This window comes from Saccharomycopsis crataegensis (genome assembly GCF_037102585.1).
Source record: "Saccharomycopsis crataegensis DNA, jcf7180000000084, whole genome shotgun sequence".
Taxonomy (NCBI): Eukaryota; Fungi; Ascomycota; class Saccharomycetes; order Ascoideales; family Saccharomycopsidaceae; genus Saccharomycopsis; species Saccharomycopsis crataegensis.
In genome coordinates, this window is record NW_027043829.1 from 3,134,475 (window position 1) to 3,158,991 (window position 24,517).

The 24,517-nt window shown below is 37.2% G+C and overlaps 8 protein-coding genes across 8 annotated transcripts; 2 read left to right on the forward strand and 6 right to left on the reverse strand. All coding sequences in view use genetic code 12, as the record gives it.

Moving 5' to 3' along the window:
* Positions 1–231: 231 nt before the first annotated feature.
* Positions 232–1,947, reverse strand: STB3 (Stb3p; the record flags this gene model as incomplete). The annotated part of the gene is made up of 1 exon (XM_064997912.1): positions 232–1,947. One exon carries the CDS (start codon positions 1,945–1,947, stop codon positions 232–234), a length of 1,716 nt encoding a protein of 571 aa, XP_064853984.1.
* A 2,237-nt stretch (positions 1,948–4,184) lies between these two features.
* Positions 4,185–5,360, reverse strand: CAK1 (cyclin-dependent protein kinase-activating kinase CAK1; the record flags this gene model as incomplete). Its single annotated transcript, XM_064997913.1, has 1 exon — positions 4,185–5,360. The coding sequence occupies one exon, from the start codon at positions 5,358–5,360 to the stop codon at positions 4,185–4,187; it is 1,176 nt and encodes a 391-aa protein (XP_064853985.1).
* Positions 5,361–7,535: 2,175 nt separating this feature from the next.
* DASC09_043150 (protein phosphatase regulator) lies at positions 7,536–9,353 on the forward strand (the record flags this gene model as incomplete). The annotated part of the gene is made up of 1 exon (XM_064997914.1): positions 7,536–9,353. The coding sequence occupies one exon, from the start codon at positions 7,536–7,538 to the stop codon at positions 9,351–9,353; it is 1,818 nt and encodes a 605-aa protein (XP_064853986.1).
* A 1,504-nt stretch (positions 9,354–10,857) lies between these two features.
* Positions 10,858–13,398, reverse strand: DASC09_043160 (uncharacterized protein; the record flags this gene model as incomplete). The annotated part of the gene is made up of 1 exon (XM_064997915.1): positions 10,858–13,398. The coding sequence occupies one exon, from the start codon at positions 13,396–13,398 to the stop codon at positions 10,858–10,860; it is 2,541 nt and encodes an 846-aa protein (XP_064853987.1).
* A 1,726-nt stretch (positions 13,399–15,124) lies between these two features.
* On the reverse strand, positions 15,125–15,739 carry DASC09_043170 (uncharacterized protein; the record flags this gene model as incomplete). Its single annotated transcript, XM_064997916.1, has 1 exon — positions 15,125–15,739. The coding sequence occupies one exon, from the start codon at positions 15,737–15,739 to the stop codon at positions 15,125–15,127; it is 615 nt and encodes a 204-aa protein (XP_064853988.1).
* A 1,271-nt stretch (positions 15,740–17,010) lies between these two features.
* Positions 17,011–19,518, reverse strand: DASC09_043180 (Pat1 protein; the record flags this gene model as incomplete). Its single annotated transcript, XM_064997917.1, has 1 exon — positions 17,011–19,518. One exon carries the CDS (start codon positions 19,516–19,518, stop codon positions 17,011–17,013), a length of 2,508 nt encoding a protein of 835 aa, XP_064853989.1.
* A 1,064-nt stretch (positions 19,519–20,582) lies between these two features.
* DASC09_043190 (uncharacterized protein) lies at positions 20,583–21,305 on the forward strand (the record flags this gene model as incomplete). Its single annotated transcript, XM_064997918.1, has 1 exon — positions 20,583–21,305. One exon carries the CDS (start codon positions 20,583–20,585, stop codon positions 21,303–21,305), a length of 723 nt encoding a protein of 240 aa, XP_064853990.1.
* A 610-nt stretch (positions 21,306–21,915) lies between these two features.
* Positions 21,916–24,507, reverse strand: DASC09_043200 (uncharacterized protein; the record flags this gene model as incomplete). Its single annotated transcript, XM_064997919.1, has 1 exon — positions 21,916–24,507. The coding sequence occupies one exon, from the start codon at positions 24,505–24,507 to the stop codon at positions 21,916–21,918; it is 2,592 nt and encodes an 863-aa protein (XP_064853991.1).
* Between the last annotated feature and the right edge of the window lie 10 nt (positions 24,508–24,517).

Consider the following 24,517-nt stretch of genomic DNA (forward strand, 5'->3'; position numbering starts at 1 on the left):
AAGACAATAACCATTAAAAACCATAATCGTAACCAAAAAGATAATAACCCACATGTATAAAAAACCGTTAAACCGTGAGACGCAGACCTAGAACAAAAAAACCAAAGACCAAAAAAGCAATAATAACCCAAGAAACAAGCCCAATAACCGTGAAAAAGACAAATATTAATACCTGAAAGAAATAGGAAAAAATCATCAACATAATAAACTAAATAAAAGGTAATGAGAAAATTATACAGATCCCAAATTAACCAAAGCATAAACTGCAGCTTCTTCTCTAAAATCGAGATTTTTCTTTTTCATATGAGCTCCATTTTCTTCAACACCACCACCACCATTACTACTACTAATACTGCCTTTAGTGTTTTCGCTACTCGACCCTTCAATTGTCGTGACGGTATGAGCGACTCTATTTGCCCCCATGGAAGCCCAATCTTCTTCATCGGTATCAGAATGGTAGCTTGGAGAGGTTGAATTAGAGTTGGTGGTCGACATTGTGGATACCGAAGGTCTGTTGGTAGAACTGGTGTTTGGAGCAAGCGATGAAGATGGAGAAACAATTGGACTTGAATAATGACCAGCAGAAGTAGGTTGTTGAAGATGAGTGGAAATTGTAATCGGCTGAGTCCCCGCGTTGGTGATGGAACTGGAAGGACTCATCAACAAAGGAGAATTGGTAGCATTAGTAATACTGCTGATACTGATTCTTTTTGAAGTGTTACTGCTTGGAGATTTGCCTCTAATAAATGATTCGTTGAATGACTGACGTCTGCCATTTCTGAATTTCATTAATTCATCCAAATTTTCCCCATTCTCGTAGGTCATTTCCAAAGAGCTTGAGCCGTTATTGCCATTGAAAGATCCTAATCTACTTCTAACTTTTGGTTTAGAAACCCCTTTGGCACTGGCATGATGACTGAACAGTGGTCTATTATGACGGATAAATGGCCCCGCCGAGGCATTACCTAACGGAGAAGTAGAATAAATGACTTGCGAGTGACTTCTTGGTTGAATAGCTCCTGGTAACATTGGTTTAATTTCGTGATATTGGAATTTATTATTCAACCCGTCTTCTTCATCGTCACTGCTGAAAACACCATTTTCTTCTTCATCAGAACTTGACATGATTGCGTCGTCATTAGCGGTGGCTGAATTACTAGATTTCAAAAGCTTTTTTGGGTTGTGGAAACTGGAGCGTGGAGATTGTGGTAAACTTGTGGCATGCACGTCGTTTGATTGGTTAGTGATCGATTCACGACGTTTCGACCAACCAAATGCTTCGGAAGGTTTTTTGATACTTGGAGGAGAAGAGCTTTTGGTCAAGTCTCTTCTTGGTGAAGAGGAGTCACGTAAATCTTGAATTTTGTCGAGTTCATCCTCGGCACCTTCATCGTTATCGATAATTTTGTGTGTACTGTTGGGACCCCCCATTTGTAATTGACGTTGTTTGACGGCTTCGGAGCCAATTTTTTTAGCAGCCCACTGGCCCCAGCCGACTTTTTCAAAAATACAGCCGGTTATTGGGTCACCGGAATCCAAGGCAGCGATAATTAATCTTCGTTGTTTTGACAAGGATAAATGGGCAAACCCTGGGATCAAGTTGGCCAAATGTGAGGTTAAATGACGGATTGCTAAAGGACCTTGGGTCAATAATAAGTTGGCTAATTTGTCGGGGGTTACGGCAGAAGCAGCGGCAATGCCGGCAGGAGAAGAGGTTGATAGTTGGCCGTTAGGTCTGGCACCATTTTCGTCATAGTCGTCAATATGGATCGAGTGCTGGCGGGGATGGTGTAAGTCTGGGGGGTTGCTTGAAGGCAATTTTGGTTGGTTGTGTTGTTGTTGTTGTATTGACATGGTTTGTTGTTGTTGTTGTTGTTGTTGGTTATTGATATTGGTTTGATTGTTGTATATTCTACTTGATAAAATCGCAATGTTTTGGTTGGACATTGATATGACCTTTCTTTGCTTCTTCTTGCTTTCTCTTTTTTTTTGCTTTTTTGTTTTTTTTTGGATAGTTTTTGTATTTTCGGAAGGTGATTAATTTTGCGATTAAGTAGAGGATAGTTTTGTTAAGTATTGTGTTGAAAAGAAAAGTTTGGCAAAGATGGTGAAATTTGTGAAATTTTAAAAAGGGGGGGAGGGGAGGAACAAAATTTCAGTTTTTTTTTTTGTGTCAACTTTTGTTGTCAAAAAAAAAAGGTTATGAGGCACGTCGTTAGTGCCTGGCAAATGTATAATGGGAATATCAAAATATCTTGTTTGAAGAGGATTATTTGTGGTAGTTGGCAAACAAGAATTGGTGGTGGTAGTAGTTGTTGTTGTTTTTATTATTATTTTTATAAGTATTAGAATTATTATTATTATTATTATTATTGATTTGCAAGGATGAGAGTGGGTGAGTGAGGGATTAGGTGGCAATTTAAGGATACCGATGTTTTTTTGACAGTGTGAAGTAGCCAGGGCCGTATATATATATGTATATATATATTTTGTAGCGAAGAAAGAGCCGGGGAGAACAGTTATAGAAATACTCTCAGAAGACCAGGAAAAGAACCGTGTAAGAAACTGGATCGATTATATATCACAACGATGGCCAGAGAGAGAGAGGAGATGATCATCGTCGTCTGTCGCTGACGCCTGTCGTTTTGTGCGGTTTTGTTTTTTTTTGCAGCTGATAAGTGCCGATTGTTTCTCATGTCATCATCTTATCTTCTATGATATTATATTATTATATTATATTATATTATACTATATCACATCATATCATACTACACTATCCCATCTCATACTATACTATACTATACTATACTACACTACACACTTGGTACACCCCACCTGTCTACAATATATCAGCCCTCCCCAACAAAACCAACCAACCACCTGAGGATCGCCATTCTAAGACAACGCTAAAAACCTTGCCAGAATATTAATAATAATAATGCCTTTCGTCCTCTCGGTGGTATCATATGAACTAATCAGAAAATAAGCCTATTCTCGCCATTGATTGTCTTTTCCATCATCATCACCACCACCACCAACTCTTCTAATAATAATAATAATAATAATATTTATAATATATTTTATTTTGTTTGGAATAAAATATCAGCTTTAAACCAAACCATAGAGTTCAATATTCCTACCATAATAACCACATAATAATAATAATAATAATGATAATCCTCTCCCATTCCCTCTTAAAACCATCAGGATCTCTCCTCCCAAGTCAAAAAAAATTATACCAGGAATAAAAGAAAAAAAAAAAAAAGAAAAAGAGAAATGTGGTACTTCCCGACTAAAGTACAAAGCTGCATTAATTATGGTTATAATCTAAATTACCCACAACACAATACCAATCAATCGGATCATCTCAAAAAGGTGGTCTGGTCTGGTCTGTCAAATCGTATTATAATTATTCATCCACACACTAAAATTAAAAGCGATCATTCCTGTTTCACTTTCTTTTTTTCTTTTTTTTTTTTTGATTGAAAATACTGTCAAAATTTAAATTAACAGAGTGTCATCCATTCGTCTGTCTGTCTGTCTAATTTTCCATTTAGTCGAGAGAGAGAGAGAGAGACAAAGAGACAAAGAGACAAAGAGAAAGATAGAGGTAATGGCAATTACCATTTTGTAGACATCATCATTAGGGAAAAAAAATACGAATAAGGAGACTGAATGGTTAGTCCATTTGATATGCCTTCCACATCAATGATTATCTCATCCAATAAAAAAAAAAGCTTAATAAAACAATAGGTATTTCATTTATTTAATTATGATTGCCGAGTCAATTTTTCATTTCCATCGACGGTGATCCAAAATATCGGATGATACGAATTTATTGAATTCATTTCCAATCATCCCCGTGTATTCCATTTTTTTTTTTTTTTGTATTTTTAGTGGTCAATCAAAATTGATGCAAATATTTACATGTCTATTTGGTTACTGCATATATTCAATAACAAGTATATATTCTATAAGACGAATTAAAGAATTCTCTCCTTATGGTTATCTTCCGAAGACTCCGTAGATCCCATTTTTTTTTTTTTTCTAATCTCATCAAATGCCTCTATAAAATGGAATAATTAAAATTTTTAGAAAAAAAATATATAAAGGAGATTATTAAAATATACGACCAAACAACAAAAAAAAATATATTCAAAAGAAAAAAAATCTCCAACCATTTTTCAAAATCCAGACCTTGTAAATTCCTCCAACGCCTTCTCAGCAGTGATTCGCTTATTGGCATCATACTCCATCATCTGATTGAATACCTTCTCAAACCACGAAAACCCCTCTTCACCTTGTAATTTTGGTAGTACTTCGTCAATTTCTTTCTTTTCATATTTTGTGAAATTAAAATTCCTAAAGATATCAATCTCTTGCACCCTAGGCCAGCAATGTTCGTCAGGAGTTCCAAACGTTTGGAAAATCGATTGCAATAAAGCAATGTCACTGAAATTCCCCGATTTGTTCAACACCGGTAAACAATCCTTACTTAACAATTGACTAACAATGATTCCAAGAGACCAAATATCCAATTCTGTCCCATAGTCGGTGATTCCCAACACCACTTCAGGGGGCTTGAATACTCCAGAACTGATTTGGGTGAATTTATGACCCGCATCAGGTTCGGCCGATCTAGTGAAATCCAACTCTTTGCAAAGTTCCACCAACGATTCCTGGCGCTTTATTTGATGCTTATCCATATACGAAATCCCAAAATCCGTAATTGCCACCTGCACCTCATCCTCATCATCATCATCAACGGAGATTAAAATATTTTCTGGTTTAATATCTCTATGGATAATCCCATTGTCATGAATGAAGTTTAACCCTTGGAGGATTTGTTTGATGATATTCATTGCCTTGCGGATATCAAGTTTATTGATTCTCTGGTACCGTGGGGCGACAGCAGAAGCTTGACCATAATCATCATCGGTGTAGAAATATTCATCAATGGGGTCCAATGGCGCTTCCTGATTATCCGTTGATAACAATGCGGTGAAATTGGTTCTCATCCGAGAGTTTTTGCGGACATAATCCAACAATGTGAATTGGTAGTAAGGAAGCACGAGGATCTGGTCGTCGTATTTTTTATATTCGTCTATCAACAACGCGACATTATTATTATTATTATTATTACTGGCATGGTCACAATGATTGAGGACCGATTTCAAGTACTTGAGAATAGATAGCTCCACGGTGATAGAATGTGGCGGGACGTTGTAATCGTCGGTGTCGACAATCTTGAGGGCACAAATAGCGTCAGATGGCCCGACGCAGCGGTAGATATTTGAGAAACGACCGCCACCGATTCGTACGCGGGAATGGTATAATTGATCTTTTCCAACCATTGACATATTTTGTTTTTTTATATCTTATTAATTGATCAATTTTTGTTCTAGATATTGATAATGATTGAGTGGGGATATGTTTTATTATTGCTGTTTTGGTAATTTTTTTGTTTTCGGTGATGGTAGCGGGGCACATAATAATGAGTAATAGATGTGAGAGAGAGAGAGAGAGAGATGATGATGATGATGATGAGACGTGAGGGATTGTGTCGAACTCAGTGGGGATAGTAGCAGTTGTTTTGGTAATAAATGTTATTAATATTATTAATATTTGATTGGTGATCATCACCCCGAATGATAATTGGCTAGCATCAACCACATTGATATAGTATTAGAGTTGAAGTGAGTGGCAATTAGTGACCTCATTTGCCATCAATGTTTGAAGGGACAACAACAACAACAACAACAACAACAGAAGGAAGAAGAAGAAGATGAAGAAGAAGAAGAAGAAGGCTCATGCAGGATAACGTACCCCACACACCGCAAGATGTCATGTGAGCGGGAATCATCGCCATCAATTGTTGTTGTGTTGGCGGTTAAGATGATCTGTCTTCTGTCTTCTGTCTCTTATACTTTTACTTACCCCTCAATCAATTTACAAGCGCTTCCCCTCCCACACCCACCCTTTTAAACAAAGGATCCCCTACTATATATATATATATACATATATATACTATCATTCATCTTCAAATCAGAACATACCCAATATTGAAAAATACCTCATTCATCTGAACAACACGGATAATAAGGAACACAGATTTTCAGGGTCTTTTTCTTTTTCTTTTTCTTTTTCTTTTTTTTTTTTTCCATCATGCTCAGTTAATTAGTTTACCTCGAGATTATTGTTGTGGTAATTGTCCAGAGATTAAAAGGGGCGCCTTCTTAATTACAGTATTCCAGCAACAAACATCAATAATAACACATCCAAAGAGCATTCTGTCCACAGAACGAAAAAAAAAAGGTAGACTTGGATGAATGAGGAAATGTAAGGAAAGACGAGGATTTACCAGAATACCTACCCTTTGATACCAATGACCATTACAATAATAATAATCATCGCATAGATTATTATCATGAGATAACCATTTATAATCGGGTGATAAAAGGTGAAAAACTCCGCACAATAAAAAATTTTCTTTTCTTTTTGGCATGTATGATCCCACGGGACGGGTGCATGTATATATGCATCTATCTATCTATCTATCTTTCCACCGCAATCTTTCAAACAATAATGATAACAGTGATGATAATAATAACATGGTAGTACAATAGAGCATAACAATACCTGGGGTCGATACGCGAAGTGTCTCCTCCTTCCTCCTTCGAACAACATGGAGAGGCATTGCTCTATGCCAGCCAGGATTGTCACCCACGCACTACTGCCAGTTTACGTTTGACAGCTTATTCACTGGAAATTATCATATTTTTAAGCGAATGCGGGGTTTTTAGCGGCATTATGAAAATTATTATTTGGTACACTGTGCCATTTTTTGCAAGGATACATACCACCACCAGCAAATAAACCTCAAAAGTATAGGATGCTCCAACCAACACTAGCATAGCACACAGGGGTTGAGTGATATTATACTATATTGTGTGTGTGTGTGTGTGTGGGTGTGGTTGCTCCACTGATATCTGCGGGTGGGTTTTTGTGTGTGTTTGTTGGGCTGTTACTTATGCTTGGACGGTAATTGCTGTGTGGGGAGCAGGGTGTATTTATTATAGTTTATTCTGTGATGTATGTTATTTGGGGATGGCTGATGTTGATTGTTGGTCATTGGGTGTAGATAACAAAATTAATAATTATAATATTATAAAATAATACAATATAATACAACATAATATGATATAATACAACACCAAACAAAATGAAATGGAAAACAGCAACAGAAAAAAAAAGAAGAAAAACGCACTGCCGCATGCCGCTGCAGCACTCTGCCTCCCACCAACCCACCGGGCACAGCAAACCTTAAATCGAGTTTTTTTTTTTTGTGCTTGTTTTATAAAAGCGCACCTCTTTGTCCTCACCATCCATCCCTTATCGTCACCTTTTTTTTTTCAACCGTATCTTCCAGAACAAACAGTATATATAAATATCGATATATTAATTTATTCGTATATTATATATATTACATTACACATCACACAATATATTACACCCATCTGATATGCCCATCTGCCATGACTACCTCCGCTAACCACCCGTATTATCTCCCTCCAATATCTCTGAAAGATAACACCCCTTCATGTCAAACAAGCAACCCAAATACCTTCCCCATCACAAACCCTTCCTCCTCCTCCTCCTCCCCATCATCCCTCGAAGATAATATTCCTCAATCATACTTCTCTGATGACTGTTGTACCATCATTGGCAACTCTTGCTCGTCTTCCACTAGCTCTTCCCCCGGAGACTCCAGCCCTTCCAATGAGTCTTGCTTGTCTTCGTACTCCTCTTGTTCCTCATTAGATTCCCACGACGACGACCTCATATCTTCTTCATCTTCTTTTCCTAAAATCCTTGCCAACGACAAACAATCCTTATCCAACAAGAACAACAACAAATTACTCTCACGTTTGATCAATAATGGCCATAACCATAGTGATTTATCCAACAACTCTTCCGACTCATTATCAACATTCATCCTCAGTGACCCACCATCGCAACAACCAGCCCCATCCGATTTGAAAATTGAAACCTCTAACCACGATCCGCTTCCCCCATCATCAACTACCAACAGTTTACCAATCTCTCCTACCAAAAAATTAAAACCATCGCTAAAATTATCAAGCAGTAATTTACCATCATCCTCCACTCTCCGGAAAAATCTCTTGACCAGATCAAATTCCGTCCCCTTGTTCTCATCTTCGAAAAAAAGCGTCAAATTCCCTGCCAACGATGGTCTTGAGAATATCGTATTCTTCAAAAAAAACGATACCCCCCTCAGTGTCAGTGGAGTGCCATCCAGTGATGATGAAGATTACGATGAAGAAAGCGAAGAGTTCTTTGATAATGACTCGTTCAAATCCGAAGATTTCTTCATATCCCACGGCAAGCATCATACCACTAAACACTTTACAGATAATGACAAGGTGAACTTCTTGTTGGATCATAACGAGAGTAGCGACGATGAAATGTATCATGTACCATCAGTGTCCGAAAGATATTGGAAATTGGTCAGCTCCAACATCAAAGATTTGATCAACAGCTCATCACCCCCTTCGAGAATTGCCAATTTCAATTCTAATGTGCAGGTAGAGAATTTATGCTTGGCCCCAACAAACTTATTGGTGGGTAATATCTTGGTGAAGAATCTTGCATTTGAAAAAATCGTTGGGATTAAATTGACAATTAATAACTGGTCAAGTTTCCAAACTTTGTACGCCCACTACATTGAAAGTTTACACGATAACCAAATCGATCGTTTCCAATTCACCATTGACTTGGACAAATTGGTGGGTAATTCATCGACCAAGAAATTGAATGTCAAGTTTTGCGGGTTTTACCAGTCCAAAGATCATCAATATTGGGATAATAACGGCAATATGAATTACCAAATCAGATTCTCTAGACACGGGTCCTCATCATCATTATCACCTTCTACAGCTCATAAAAATTTCAATCACTCCATCAACCAAATTTCTCGATCCAATATTTCGATGTTGAATGAATTATTATCCAATTCCACAAAATCAAAACCTAAAAACCGTGCCAATATCCCTCATCAAGATGATCCGAGAATCCATAGCAGGTACTTCCCAGAAGATAATATTGATAATTGGTTCAACCATCAAAGCATTATTCTGCAACCATCGTCATCGTTGAATGATCAAGATTATTTAGGCCAAGGCCTGGGTTTCGAAGGGAAGAGTCATAGAAGAGCCTGTTCTTTAGATTTGGATCTTCATAAATATTATCCACAAACCGAAAATTTTGCTTCAATTAATTCTAAAACTTATCGTGATTTGGTTGCCAACTATTGTTTTTATGAATCGAAATAGTGTGTTTATGATGATGAATCTGCACAAATTCCAACAAAGGTGTAATGTGACAGAACCAGATGTTGTACGTATTCTGCTACTTTTATGATGATGAATAATTCCAATTCACCAAAAATACCTCCATCCTTTTTGTTTTACAGGTGTTTTTTTTTTAATTAAGGTGTTTTGATAGCTTCCATTTTTTTTTTTTTTAATATTTGCATGGCATTGATAATGATTAAAAATTACCATCTATTTCCAATAACCATCTGTGTCCAGATCTATGCTCTTTGCCATATTTATAATTTGCTTAATCTTTGGGAACCTATATCTTGCATTATCCTTCTTCTTTTTTTTTTTTCTTCATCTCCTGTGTTAACTATTTTCGAGCTTATGGTTAACACAATGATCCCACATATAAAGTTGCTCATCATATATATTATTTTTCTCTTCAATTAGGGATGCTGCTTTTCTCCATATACATAGTTTACCGATGATGACCCCAGTTTTTTTTGTTTTTTTTTGCTGTTATTGTTATTTTGTCCTTTCAAGCTTCTTTTTTGCTTTTCTTTTTTTTTTTTTTTTGCTTTTATTATTGATTGGGTGGTTTATTGGCATATAAACGGATTTATTTATCAATGATAAACATCATCATTGACTCATTTTTTTTGTTTTCATTTTTTGTGTTCTCCTGGAGGATGATATACATATATTTCCCACACGGTGGGTGTATTGCTAGTTTATTAATTCTTTGTTGTTGTCATTGTTTTTGTTTTTTTTTATGTCTTTGCTATTATATAACTGTCTATTATTTTTATTATACAACCAATATTCTATATCTGTGATATATATGTTGATGTATTTAGATTTCGCAATGTTTATAAAATCAGTGATTATGACTTCAGTGGGTGTAAATTCTGTATTTTATATAATGTATTTTAGCTTAAAGTTAATTCTTATAAGATCAATACCTATTATAGCTTGATGTTTAATAAATACCTACAATATCGATACTTGTAACTTGATGCTTATAAAATGTGGGTTCATAAATTCTTTTCTTATAACTTCAATGCTTATAACCTCTTTGCTAATAACTTTGCTTATAACTTCTTTGTTTATCTTTGCTTATAACTTCTTTGCTCATAACTTCAATGCTTATAACTTCAACGATGCGAATGGTTCCAACAAAAAGGAAAATTACGATAATCAAACATGTAACAAAAGCAAAGAGAAAGCAAAATTAAAAATACTCTGGCTGTAATAGAACGATAATACTAATCTATCAAAAGAATAATAAGAAAAGAAAAAAAAAATTGATCTATATATCGGAAAAATTCATGTTGAAAAATCCTGACAAGATTAGTAGTCTGTCAATGAGAAACACAAAAATATCTAATAAAACTATTAAAAAAACAAAACAAAACAAAACAACTGCTTTTTCATAAACAAGGATTGAAACTGATGAAATAAAAGAAAAGAAAAAAATTAACAATCAAACAACAACTCCATTTTTTTTTTTTTCTAATCAAAACTCATCATATCTCAATCCGAAATACCCATCTGGAGCAGTACTTGGATCTTTCAAACTGGTTTGTCCAATACCCCCATCGACACCAGCATAACTCACAGTATTCCCCCACCAAGTAATATCCTTCTCATGGTATTGCACCGCAAAGAAGATGATGATCCCTGAAAACGCCACCCCGGCATCGAGCGCCGAGGATAAAATGTAGTTATACTTCTCCCACCACGCTTGGTACCGTTTCTTCACGTAATAATTGAAAGCGTAGTTGACGTAAAGTCCTGGAAGGAAGTAACTCAAATTATAAGGGGCGTAATTGAAAAGCCCCCCGATGATCACCGCTGGTTGGAACCATGGGGTAGGTTTCTTATAGAAAACTTTGAACGCAATACACAATAACGAAAGCAAGAACCCGATAAGGAAACAGTAAGGCAAAATAGGATAAAGCTTATCGAACACCCTTTTTGGACCAATGACTCCCCAGAACACCGACGATGAATAATAAGAAGTCTCACTAGGACAAGTAAAATTGTTGGCTTGATCTTCAGTACAGATCCCATCGAGGTGGTTGATTTCCCAATTGATCACCACCAATGAAATGATCACTTGGAAAATCGTTCCTAATAATTGTCCACGGAAAACCGCTCTTGGTGGCACCCTGGAATAATGCGCCATCTTTTGATCGTACATGTATTGTTGGGCTTGTCCGGTGATGTTGAACCCCAAAGCTTTCAAGAACATCAAAGCGTCACCGTTTCCTGGAATAGCGTACCCGATGATCAATTCCACCAAGACTTCTAGTGTGAAGTAGTAACCGGTAATCGCATAAATAAGACAGAATGGGATCACCACCACCGCATTAAGCGCGAGCATCAAGAAAATGCCCCATACCGGGGTGTTAGCAGGATACACTTTGACACAAACAATAGCAAACACTAGCGCCACCAACATGATGATGACAAAACACCAATCAGGCGTCTCTTTGTACCGAGCCATGATTCGCGAATGTGGGTCTTGGAAACTAGAGTAATCGGGAGAGGATCTGAAACTGAAGAATGATTGTCTCAACGATTTGAACGAACTCCAAATCCCTTTACGTTCGGTGAAGAACACATACGGAATCATGAAGGTATAAAGTGCACAATTGGCTCCGGTGGTCAATAAATAACCGGCAGATAAATATGGTGGACCATATTCTTGATACTTAGTATCGTCGAATTTCCCATTGGTGAGGACACTTTGTACGGTGTAAAGCTCCCCAGTATTGGTATAAATGTTATTATCATTGATTGGAAGGTACGCGGTCCAACGGTAATTACTGTAATAAAGCCCAACGATCACAAAGAACCCAATGAACATCCCGATCATCATGTTTAAATAAGTATAGAACGGGAACGCCAATGGCATCCAGTAACCAACGATATTCCAATCGAAACTGGTGATGGGGTTCAACCCAAGACCACTGATCGACCCAGTGATCATTGCCAAGTTGAAATTATCAGGTTTGATCCAGGTCATCCAGTTGAAATACGATAATGCTTGGAACAAGTAATCTGGGACCCACATCCATAAAAATGAGCAACTGAACACGATAAAGAAGAAATGGTACCGGGTGATTTGCCAACCGTTGATGCTTTCGCGTTTTTCTCGTTTCAATAACGCACGATTAAGGGCGAGGGTCGGTAAAATCGTTGGCCAGACCGCTCTAACGGGATAAATAACGATTTTTCTAAGGATCCCTGCGAATCCAAACCCGAACAATTGGGTGGCGAGAGATAATAAGATCTGGTACCCGATGGTGATCCAGGTATTACCGTAATACACGTCCAATTTCTCGACGTAAAAGTTGTAACCGACATACATGCCCCCAATGGCGATATCAAACATCACCGTGGCGAACATTTGTTCTTTATAAGTCCAGGGACCAGGGTTCAACGAGTGCCTGGTGCCAAATATCGTGAATCCCCAATCTGGTAATGTATGTTGAAGCAATAACCCACATGGGTACATCAACATTTGACAAACCGACGCAGAAATGTAAAGCGACGGTTGTCTACGGGAGAAAATCTCATTGACCCCGGTACCAACAATACACCAAATGAACCCCATGAAGTAAGCTCTGATGGTTTCACAAGGGATTTCTGGGTCGTCAATTGGTGAGGAAATTGCCCGGACTTCAGGGTACGGTGAATGATAATGGTTCAATACCGCGTACATTCTGACGTGAAAATCCCAATCCATATAGCTCATGTTTAATTGTTCAGTGTATCCGTGGGAAATTCTCCCGATGAATTCGTAATCTTGGAACGGGAAATTAGGATCGTCTTCGTGATCGCGGAGACATTGTTGTAAGATCTTTAATCCATCGGATAATTGTAACTCCTGGGTTTTCTGGTAAAGGTACTCGATATCCGCAATGGTGCTGTCTTCACTTAATACATCGGCGTGTCCTAATTTTGCATATAGTAATTGCTTGTACTCGTTGCTAAATTGGGAGGTCTCTTGGGTGAGTTCTTGCTTGATTGCAAGTTTCTCTTCGGCCATTTTTTTTTCCTCTCCAACTTTTAGAGGAGGCTGTATATTGTTTATTTTAGGAAACAAAGGGATTATTTTTCTTCACTATTTGTGTAGTGACTAAATGAATGGTTTGGAGTATATTACACACATATATAATAGACTAATTTTAAGACGATCGTATTCCCAGTAATTTACACCCTATATAATTTGCACCCATTCATGCAGCCATGAATAAGCCATAATAGAGGAAAAAAAAAAAAGCCCCATGACAGTGGAAAAAAAAAAAGAAAAGGAGTACAAAAAGCAGTAGCAATATTACTTGGGGAGTATGGATTATAGATTATATCGATTTGTGATTAGATATTGTTGAAAGAATGAAAACGGTGGACCCCATTCCCCTCTCGCTCGCTCCACCACTGATGGTTTTGATATCATAAAGCTCAATTTAAAGTTTACGAGGACGCGCGTTTTTTTTTTTTTTTTTTTTTTTTTTCCCCAACAGCTTCAGGAAATGTGTTTCAATCGGTTATTGTGAACATTATTGGATAATATAATTATTATTATTGTCGTTTTCATTATTTAGGATCCTCAAAAAAAATTTAAAAAATTTATAAAAAAGGTTGTGGTGCTGTGCCATAATAATTTAATTACGCCTGTGGTTAACGGTTGTTTGATATTCTTGGCATTAGACAACCGATATCGCACACGTAACGTACTTGGCAAATTCCACTAAAAGTTTTTTTTTTTTCCCTACAGCGAAAATCCAAGGCTAATATGCGTCATTTCTCAATAAAGATATTACTATTATTATTATTATTATTCTCAAAGAAAACCATCCCAGTGATGACAATCCTTTGTAAAAAAAAAAAAAAAAAAACTCCCTCCCATCTCTTTTTAAGATCAATAATTTATCGTGGTTGGATTTCAATAATCACCTACCGGCTGTGCTAATGTTGCAATTTTCAATGTATATATATATATGGCCGGCTGTACATTTACCATAAATATAAGGCTGCACTATTAATTAAAATCGGTAGTGAAAAATGACAAATATGTATACTGTTGTCCCATACTCTAACAATTAATTCCCTTGCATTCTCCCTCTCTCACTAATTAAGTGATATTTTTTCCTCAAGTCAATGATGATGTACAGAAAGGACAGTGAGGGAGGAGGGGGATCGAGGCATTTGACATTTTTAGTTATTCGGGGGCCAGCCAGTACATGAGAATATCATAAACCATTGCAAACAATCAAATTGATTTTTGCAAAGAAATCAGATAGATATCCCCCTCCCCCCGGAATACTGATGAATCCTGTAATGTTGTTGATCAATTCCCCCTAGGAACTGACACAATTGGGCATGGGTAATTTTGTTGACCCACCTCTATTATTTCCAGTGGGGGGTTTATAAATATCAATCATAGTTTGTTTTTGTTTGTCGTCATTATAGTACTGAGAGGTATGCACTATTCACAAAATCAACAACCAATCAATATTGAAAAAAGAAAAATGAAAAGATATAATAATAATACATGTAGCAGAAAATATATAAAGACACCCATACCATATTCAAATAATCATTATTCAAAAGAAAACTATACAATATTCAATAATCATTGAGAAAAAAAAATAAAAAAAAAAAAAAAACTCCACCCATATGTCATCACTAAAAGAAACCATCGTACATACAAGAGATCCATCCTCCCACTTTTGTTTCTTCGGGCTTCAAAAGAAAAACGCGGTCTTTGCTTTTCACCTAAAGAAACCAAACAAGAATAACATCACCACAACAATGAATAACATCACATCAGCAAATAGAAACACCATGGAGAACAACTCTTTACACGAATGTATCCCAATGACTGGAGGGTTTTTTTTTTCCAACGTCCCGTTTTTATCATTGACAGAAATCGAACCACCATTTTTCAATCCCGATGAGGTCAATCCAGAAGCAGACGAAGACGTAATGGTGAAAATACCACCATTCCTTTGGGATTTCTTTATCCCACCTCGACGATGTTTTCCCATGGTCAGACTAGACCTCGATCGTGAATGATGTCGTGAGAATGATTCTTGGATGATTTTATTCCGTGGGGATTGATGCAGTTTCTGCAATGATGATGATGTTGATGCTGATGTTGATGTTGAGGTAGGTATTTGTTGTGGCTCTCCTGAAAGGGTCTTCCGTTTATCATCCAAAGATGGTTTCTTTCCAAGAACTTTTTTATAAACTGCGGTCCCTGCTGATACCATCGCGGTTCCAGCAGCAAATACCATGTCGCCTGGAGCCAGAATCACGGTGACAGACGCCAGTCGCAGGGCTTGGATCACCCCGATACGTTTTTTATCGCCGGTTTTCTGATCCATATTTTTTTTGATTAAGGAACGAATTAACAGGAATGATAACAATTGAGATATAAAGGAAGACCAGATATGACTCCAATGATATTCACAGTTGATCAAATGATTCCCGCTTGGTAGGTAGTCAAATAAAAAAAAAAAAAAATGCCAAACAACTTGATATGATAATTCCTGATTTGATAAATGAAGAGTTCATACATATAACCTCAAAAACTGCAAATAGCTCCAATTAAATAATAATGTCACCTTTGTGAGCACACATTAATTAAAAGAAGAAAAAAAACAACAGCAAATAACTCCAGATTGATGAAGATGCATATAATTTCCCCCCTTTTATATATATATATATATATATTATTGATCGTGATAGATGGATATAATCATTAACGACAAAATAAAATAAAATAACACATTCAGAACGCCGCCGCCTTCTCCACAATGTTTGCTTTTTATAAAAAAACACAAAATCACATTATTAAAGAAGACCCCTTGGATTGTTTTCCCCCTGCTTTTCTTTTTTTCTCAAAGCGTTCAATTGCTATTCGGAGATAGCTTTCATTAGTCTGGATCCGTGTGCGCAAAGACCGCCACCCAAGGGTTTACAAAATTGTGTCAAAAGAAAACTAATGATATTATTATTATTATTAATAATAATAGATTTACGTTTCTTTTTTTTGTTTTGGAGGGTTTTGCTGGTCAATTAGAGTATTCAATTATTAATGGGATATGTTATTCCAAATGGTGCAACGGAACTAGATTGTCCTTTTCATAGAGAATTCATGCAGATAGATCCCAAGAGATAAATAATCAGGAGGTCAGTGTCAGTCAGTCCACTGTGGTTACCGACATGTATGATTGGGATTGTTTTTTTTAAAGATCATAAATGACTAAGTTTTTTTTTCACCATGTGCTAGCCTTTTGGTTGTAACCTCTGCTTATTATGCATTCTTCTAAGAATGACTCTTACCACAATACTACTAAAAGACTAAAAGACGCTCATAATAATAATAAATCCCATAAACTCATTTGTCATTTTTAATCTCAACTATTACCTACACCCAACAAAGAGAAAAGAGGAAAAGATGGCTCATTTATGTAACTTTATATAAACATACATATATATATATATATGACAAAAAAAAAATGATAATCATCATTAATGTCCAAATGAGAGACTTTGAGAGAAAAAAAAAAAAAAAAAAAAAAAATTTAATTAATATATTCACCATCCCTTCCAATAACTTCAAACTTTTTCAATCGTACCTCTTTTAATTCCTTCATTTCAATTCGGTAATATCACCAGATTCCGAGGCGTTCAAGCCCATGACATTCAAGAATAAGTTCAAATTACCCAACTTCTTAATAGATTCTTCTTTGAAACTAGCATCTTGACCCAACTTCTTGGCGAATTCAACACATTCAAACACTTTTTCTCTAACTTCGTCAACAATAATTCTTTGATGTTGTAATTTACCAGCAAGGGCCAATGAAGCCAAGAAATGCCATATGTATGAGTCATCAAATGCAGTCTTCTTGACCACCGTACTCTTATCTTGACCATATTCTTTAATCCAAGAGATCTCGTCGTTGATGTATAACTGTTTTGGGAACACGTTGATCAATTTACTGATCAAATTATTGAACAATTTATCGTAGACGTTGGTCCAAATGATCAAATCACTGCTCATAATGTTGATGTCTTGTCTAATCAATTCAATCTTGGACACCAAAATGGTGATCAAGGTCAAACCAATCTTGTTTGGTAATAATTTGACCAAACCATTATAATTGATCAAAGTGATGATCAACTTGACAATTTCGTTGAATTTCAAATCGTTGGAAATGAAGGCAATGATAAACTTCAAAATCAAATTAGAAAACAACTCCACTTTCTTATCAATCTTTGATCTGTCAGCCTCGGTCTGGGCATAATAATACTCATACGATGATTCATCAAGCAATTTCAAAAGAGAGATTTTCTTGAAGAAATTTTCAATCATTTTCAGTTTTTGATCGCTGGAGAAATATCTCAAAAGTCTTGGGAATAATTTGATCCCCTTTTCATAATTCAAATAAGAAACAAAGATATTTTCTTTCAATTCATCGATTTTACCGGATATTCTTTCACCATCTTCGTTAACCACCTCGGTGGAAATGTAAAGGGAGTTCCATAATTCGGTAGCGTCGATTTGTTCATGGTTCTTTTCTTGAGATTCCAATTTCAACACATTTTCATAAGTTTTCTCCAAACAATTCAAAATAATTTTCTTACTCAAATGCACATTGGCAATATTTTTATCGTCAAAATTAACCAACATGCTGTTGACCATGGCATTACCATCGGCACTTTCCGCACTATCTTTGATTTCTTTCTTGAGGATTTCTAATTGTTTTCTAGGAGTCTTACCACTACCAAAACTGATTTTACCCAAAGAACCTTCCTTCAGGTATTGCGAGTTCTTTGGTCTTTCTTTGGCAACGGTAACCGCTTTACTAACTTGTTGTTGCATTCTTTGCAAAGCAACATCGGCTCTCTTGTGTTTACCACCCAATCTGTGACCAGAATGTTCCAAATAATACTTGGCAATGGAATTCAAAGAACCATCGTGGGTATTTTGAGACCGAATGGCCTTGAAAATTTGGAAATAGAAATCTTCATTATATGGATCATCGGTGACAATTTGAGAGATTTGGAATCTGGTGACGAAATCGCGATCTCTTGGGGTCATGATATTACTATATTTAATGATTTTTTCGAGTTTCTTCCCCTTGATATTCAATTTTTCCTCCTCTTCTGGAGTCAAGGCAACTGGCGGTTTGTTTTCAAATTTACGGAAATTGTGATTATTGCCGTCTTGTTGTCTTTGATGATTTTCCTGGTTATTGAAAAAAGCTGGGTTCGAATCATTGAAATTTTGGTGGTTTTGAGGAATAGGATGCTGAGGATGGGTTGGTGGATTCGAGCCAAGAAGTGGGAACTGGTTCAAGTCAAGTTCTTTAGATTGACCCTTTTGGTGCGCTGGTGGTGGTGGTGGTGGTGGCACAGAAGATTGGCCCACAGCAAGAGGTCCTTGTGTTTGTTGAGGAGGAGGAGGTGGTGGTGGAGCAGCAGCAGAAGCAGCAGCCGCAGATTGATGGGCCCCCATTGATGATGGTTGGTTATACATATAGTTTTGGTTATTTGGCATTGGAGGAGCAAACCCACCAGGTGGTGGTGGACCCCCCATCATTGGAGGAGGAGCAAACCCGCCAGATTGGTTAGGGTACCCTCCATACCCGTTGAAGTTAAATCCTGGAGGAGGAGGAGCACCGTAACCGTAAGGAGTTGGCGGATACATTCCTTGAGGATGAGGCATCATTGGTTGTTGTGGTTGCTGTTGATACTGACCGGCTGCACCACCGCTGTTACCTCCTGTGGAAAAGCCCGCTTCGAGTTCTTCTAACGACAAAACTTTTTTCGATGGTTGTTGAGGTTGGGTGTCCCACAAAGAGTCCAAAGGTTTCAATCCGTCGTCATCTTCACTTTGTACCATATGATGATGATTCTTAGTGGCATTGTTTACTGCTTGGGCATAAGAAACTTGGGGATCAACCTTGCTGGCAGCAGCAGACGATTGAGATCCGAAATTGAAGTCTTTGCCAATGGCACTCATATCACCGCCAAAAGTCTCATCGTTGAACTGATCGTTTCCTTCCAATTCTTCACCAAACCCTTCATAAGTGTCTTGGAAATCAATGGTCTCTGCATCCTTTGGCAAGTTTGAATTAAAGCCAAAGAAAGACATTGTTCCACTGTTGTTTATTTCTGTCTATCTTCTCCTTCTTGGTTATTCCGATATAGGAATCGATGGGATAATCGTTAGACCGATAATAATGCTTTTATCAGTTGGATATTTTGCCCTGCTGGTGTGACGGGGTAGTAATTTTTTCTTCTTGTTTTTGTCGAGATTTTTTGGAGGAGGAGAGAGCTTGTGGGTGTGTGGGTGTAATACCCGGCCATCGTAATCAGCTATCTCTGAGTGTCTGGGTGTGCTGCCGATAACCGGTGATGGATGCTGATTTATTATCATTATTATTATCATTATTGATATTGTTATTCAGTATATATTGTTATCTCCTGCTTTATTATTAGTGTTGGGATATATGTAATTCCTAAAAGATTGTAGATTGTAGATTGTAGCATCTGACCACGTTGTGAAAAAATAATAGTGTTAGCATGATACCAAATAAAGATATGATATTTTAGATTGCTGGACCAAGACTTCCTTTTTATGGAACACTAGCATTTACAATAAATACGGTTTACGCCAACCCTCCAGCCTCATGGGTGTTCCAATCATTGGGGGTCTTGGAAGTTGTCGTGCGTTAACCTGTATTGTCTAGGTAGGCAGGCATTTGACAGCCAACGATAATAACCCCCCCATCTTTTACAACAAGACGAGGAGGCAAATAAGAGGCAATCAATATTATATATTAAACAACAATTGGTACCCAACAGTTATGAAGAACAATAGTTAATGGGGGGCGTATAATTGCGGTTTTTTGTTTTTGTTGTTGTTTTTGTATGGTGCAAATCGTCGCAGTTACCAGAATCCAGGCATCCTGCACTTGCGTGGGAACCGCATCGCAATGCATACAACATAATTTCAGGGTCCACCATAAACAATAATAATAACCACGATTAGTATTTATATATATATATATATATATAGTAATACGTCTCGATCTAAAATAGTTCTGCTCATTATTCTATTAATTTGTTTCTATTTCCCAAAAAAAAAAAAAAAAAATCTTCTGTTGGATTTTTACAGTAATTGTTATTCTCCAAATCCCATCTTTCTTTTCTCTAATGAAATTCTCTACCATCATCATTACTCTTGCCTCGTATCTGTTGTTTACAGAAGTCCACGCTGCCCCAGTGTTATCTCCTAATATCTCCCCGTCCTCTAAATTACTATCAAAGCGCGAACCTGGTAGCTCCCTTGCCTCTGAAATCGAAGCATTAGAAGAATCTGAGTTGAAACAATCAAGATTGAAATCAGAAAACGCCAACAACAAGAACAGTGGTTCCAAAAAAGGGTCTTCGTCCTCTACTTCCAAAGAAGGATATTCATCCTCTAGTTCCAAAGAGAGTGACAGCAAGTCAAAATCATCATCATCATCTTCTTCTTCTTCTTCTTCAAGTAATGATGGTAGTATCAAGGCATCATCTTCTTCAAGCAGTGACGGCAGTATCATCAAGACAAAGACAAAATCTCTGAGCGTGGCGAAACTTCCAGCAGCCGCAGAAGTGGCGGTGGCCGAAGAAGGTCCTAGTGCTTTGAACTCTCTTAACATCGCCATCAACGGAGGGATTTTGGGGATCACTGCTGCGGGATATATTGCTGATAGAAAAGAAGCTGAAGAAGAGAAGGAAAAGTACGAAAAAGAACACGGGACTAGTTCTTCATCCACTAGTTCTTCTGCAACCAGCTCTGCAACCAGCTCTGCAACTAGCTCTGCAATTGATGGTGCTTTAACTGCCACTTATTCCTCGGCTTCAATCGCCACTTCAGCTATCAGTACCCTTTGAAATTATTATTAGATAATGTTTGTTGTGGTATACTCGGATTTTCCTAATCCACGCTAGATTTTTTTTTTTTTTTTTTTTAGTTCTCCTCTTTTTTTTGTTCACCATTTTATATAAAGCAATTTACAGTTTCAATTTCTCCATAAAATACAGTGATGTAGATCCCAATGAATTAATATAATATGATACTACATAAGGATCCTTTCCAAACAAAATAATCATTAAAAAAAAATAACATCGTCGTACATTAAGACCCAAAACTAGCGAAAACTTGAAAAAAAAAAAAAAAAAAGAAAAGAAAAGAAAAGTAACTAAAATATATAAAGTACATCCACCATGAATAAAGGATAACTTCCCAACTATCTCTTGAGACTCCGACGACAACAGAATGGAATTTGTGAGACCAATCAGCTGGTCTCCTTTTGATACATTTTTTTTTTTTTTTCCATAATTATAGAAACACACTCTATATGGAAAGTATCCTGTCATTATAAAAACGGCATACATACATACATACTTTTCAGGCCATACTGGTCACAAAAGCCTCCCCCCTCAATATCATAGTAGTTATGAGAATTCGTAGCAGTGTGGAGATGGAGAATGAGATTTTCCATTAATTGAAATTTTCAAATCTCCTAACTCTCTCCATTGCCGAAGCTTCTTTCCGTAATACGAACTCCATCATTGCTTCTTCACAAAGTCCATCCAAACGCAATGTCGCGCCATCAACCACTGCCTTCCCCATTAATTGGAATTCCTTGGCAATTTTTTCCACTTCGGTCATATCTGGCTCAAAGCGATTTAAGTATTCCCTAGCCTCTATCAAGGTTTTCTTAATATTATAGAAAATCTTAAAGTTTCTCCAATATTCAAGACTTCGTGACTTGCTTTGCAGCTTCTTAAACTGTTGCAATTTTTCCGTCAATTGAAATTTCCCGGTATCATTCATCCCCTTGACCTCTTCAAGATCTTCCATGTTGGCCATGGCAAATAAAAAATCCAAATCTATCTCGTTGTAAGTTTGTGATTCCAAGAATTTCAAAAATTGACCTTGCCAGTTTTCCAATACCACGTCACTGAAGTTCTCAAACACGTCTAAAGTCCGGAACTTCAACGAATTAAACTTATCCACGAGCACTTGAACCCCTGTAGGAATTAAATCTTGGAATGTCGCCGCTTGTTGCGAAATTATCACTCGAGTTTTCTGGATTTGGGCATCAAGCGCCGGCTTTTCAATTCTCATGATTTGCTTGCGATCAAAGTTTCTCACCGTGATTCTTTTCAATAAATCAGATTGCACCAAAAAATGCTCCGGATCAGGATTGTCGGTGGCTTTCCAAAATCTTGCTCTATTGATATTCCCAAAAGATGGTTTCACTTTTTTGCCAAGAATGATGCTCCCATCAGGGTTTGCTGATGTACTGTTTACCATCCAATCATTAATATAAGATATTTCTTCCACGAGCCTCAAATAATTCTTATGGCTCAACCCATACGAGTCTTGGGTGTTTTTCCGGTATTTATTCTTGAAATATTTCAATTTGGTGTTGGGTTGGGATTTCGGAGTCTTTAATGAATTTTCATTCACCACCAAGTCTTGGTTGGTAGTAAAGACGTCCACTGAATCAATACTTCGCACCATTTCTTGCAAAGAAAACATGGATTGGGAAACCTCATTCTTCATGTTTGCCAACTCCTGTTGTAAAGTCGGGGTGAACGACTTGGCCATAAACTTTTTTTCATATTCACGATACTCTTTCCAAAACTCTTCAAACATGCTTTCACAGGTATTGTTGATCAGGGTTTGCCAAGATGACACTTTCCCTTCAAGATACATTTTATCTTGCAATAACACCGTTTCTTTCAACTTCTCCAACACCAAATCTTCATCGATGGAAACCAATATCTCCGTAGATATTTGAGTTTCTTCCTCCACCGGATCAAACATTACTAATAAGTCTGAAAGTCTTTGAACTTCTTGATTCGAGGGTCCAGAAGTAAGAAATCCATAATACCTATTAATAAATCTTTGCATACCATTGATGGTGGCAAAGTAAGGCACCGTGAAAAGTTTTTCAAAAATATGGCACTTATGAAGTAACCATGGATGAATATTAGTATCATAAAACTCAGACACCTTCAAAATACACGGCTGGACTGTATGGTGGTCACTGATCCAATAGACACCATTCCCCAATATTCTCGCAACATAATTTCCCATTGGCTTGATACCACGGGTATAGAAAATGTAGAGTTTTGTATGGAGGTGTTTAGAATATATCTCACCAATACCTTGGAAAGTATTGATACACGAGGCGATCCTAGGATAATTGCCAATTTCAATCACCATTATTGAACTAATCTTCTTCATAGTACCATCGAACCACGACCACAAGTAAGGTACAATATTTCTTCGAAGGTACGATTTAAAATTTCCATAGTAAGCAGGAACTTTGACTCGATGGAAATGGTAGACCCATAATTTAGATTCTTGGTATACGACAACATAAATGAAGAGTCGTAGTCTGACATATCCCTTCCATGACTGTTTGCCACAAAACTCAAGCCATTCTTTTGTACCGGGAACAATACAATCATTATAGTAATCGAGGAATTGGGTCAGTAGCCGTGAAATATGCTTGTCTAGCATTTGCGACGCTTTTTCTGAGTATGGTCGTACTTTATGAATGATGAATTTGCTAATATGCGGCTGGGCTCGCTGATAAATATACTGACATGTATTAACCGTCCGATTCACCACAGTGAGACCCCATCTTAAAATCCAAGCTTTTATCTTTATCACCACCTCATGACAATGTAGCCGGTATGAATCTGCCACTTGTTTATTGTAAGGATACGTTGTGCTATTGAATTTGTCCCTTATATAAGGCCATGCGATGTCATTGCTAAAACTTCTCGAGGGCTCGAGAACTTCTTCTTCAACGAATCCCAAAACTTTCCTAGACTGGTGTTGAGCCGCAGCATATACTCCCAAAGTCAGGGTGTCATTTTGGAAAACCAGGTATTGATGTCGTAGGTTTATTATTGGGGAGGTCTGACAAATCCTGGTTTGTAAACCAACAACCTTCGGGGAGTTGATCCACTCATCGATGGTGGCTCTGTTATCTACCACAAGGTTAAGTAAGACGAAGGTGATGATTATCCCCAAAAACCATCGCTTCAATGTGGCAAAAACATTGACCATTTCTTATTGC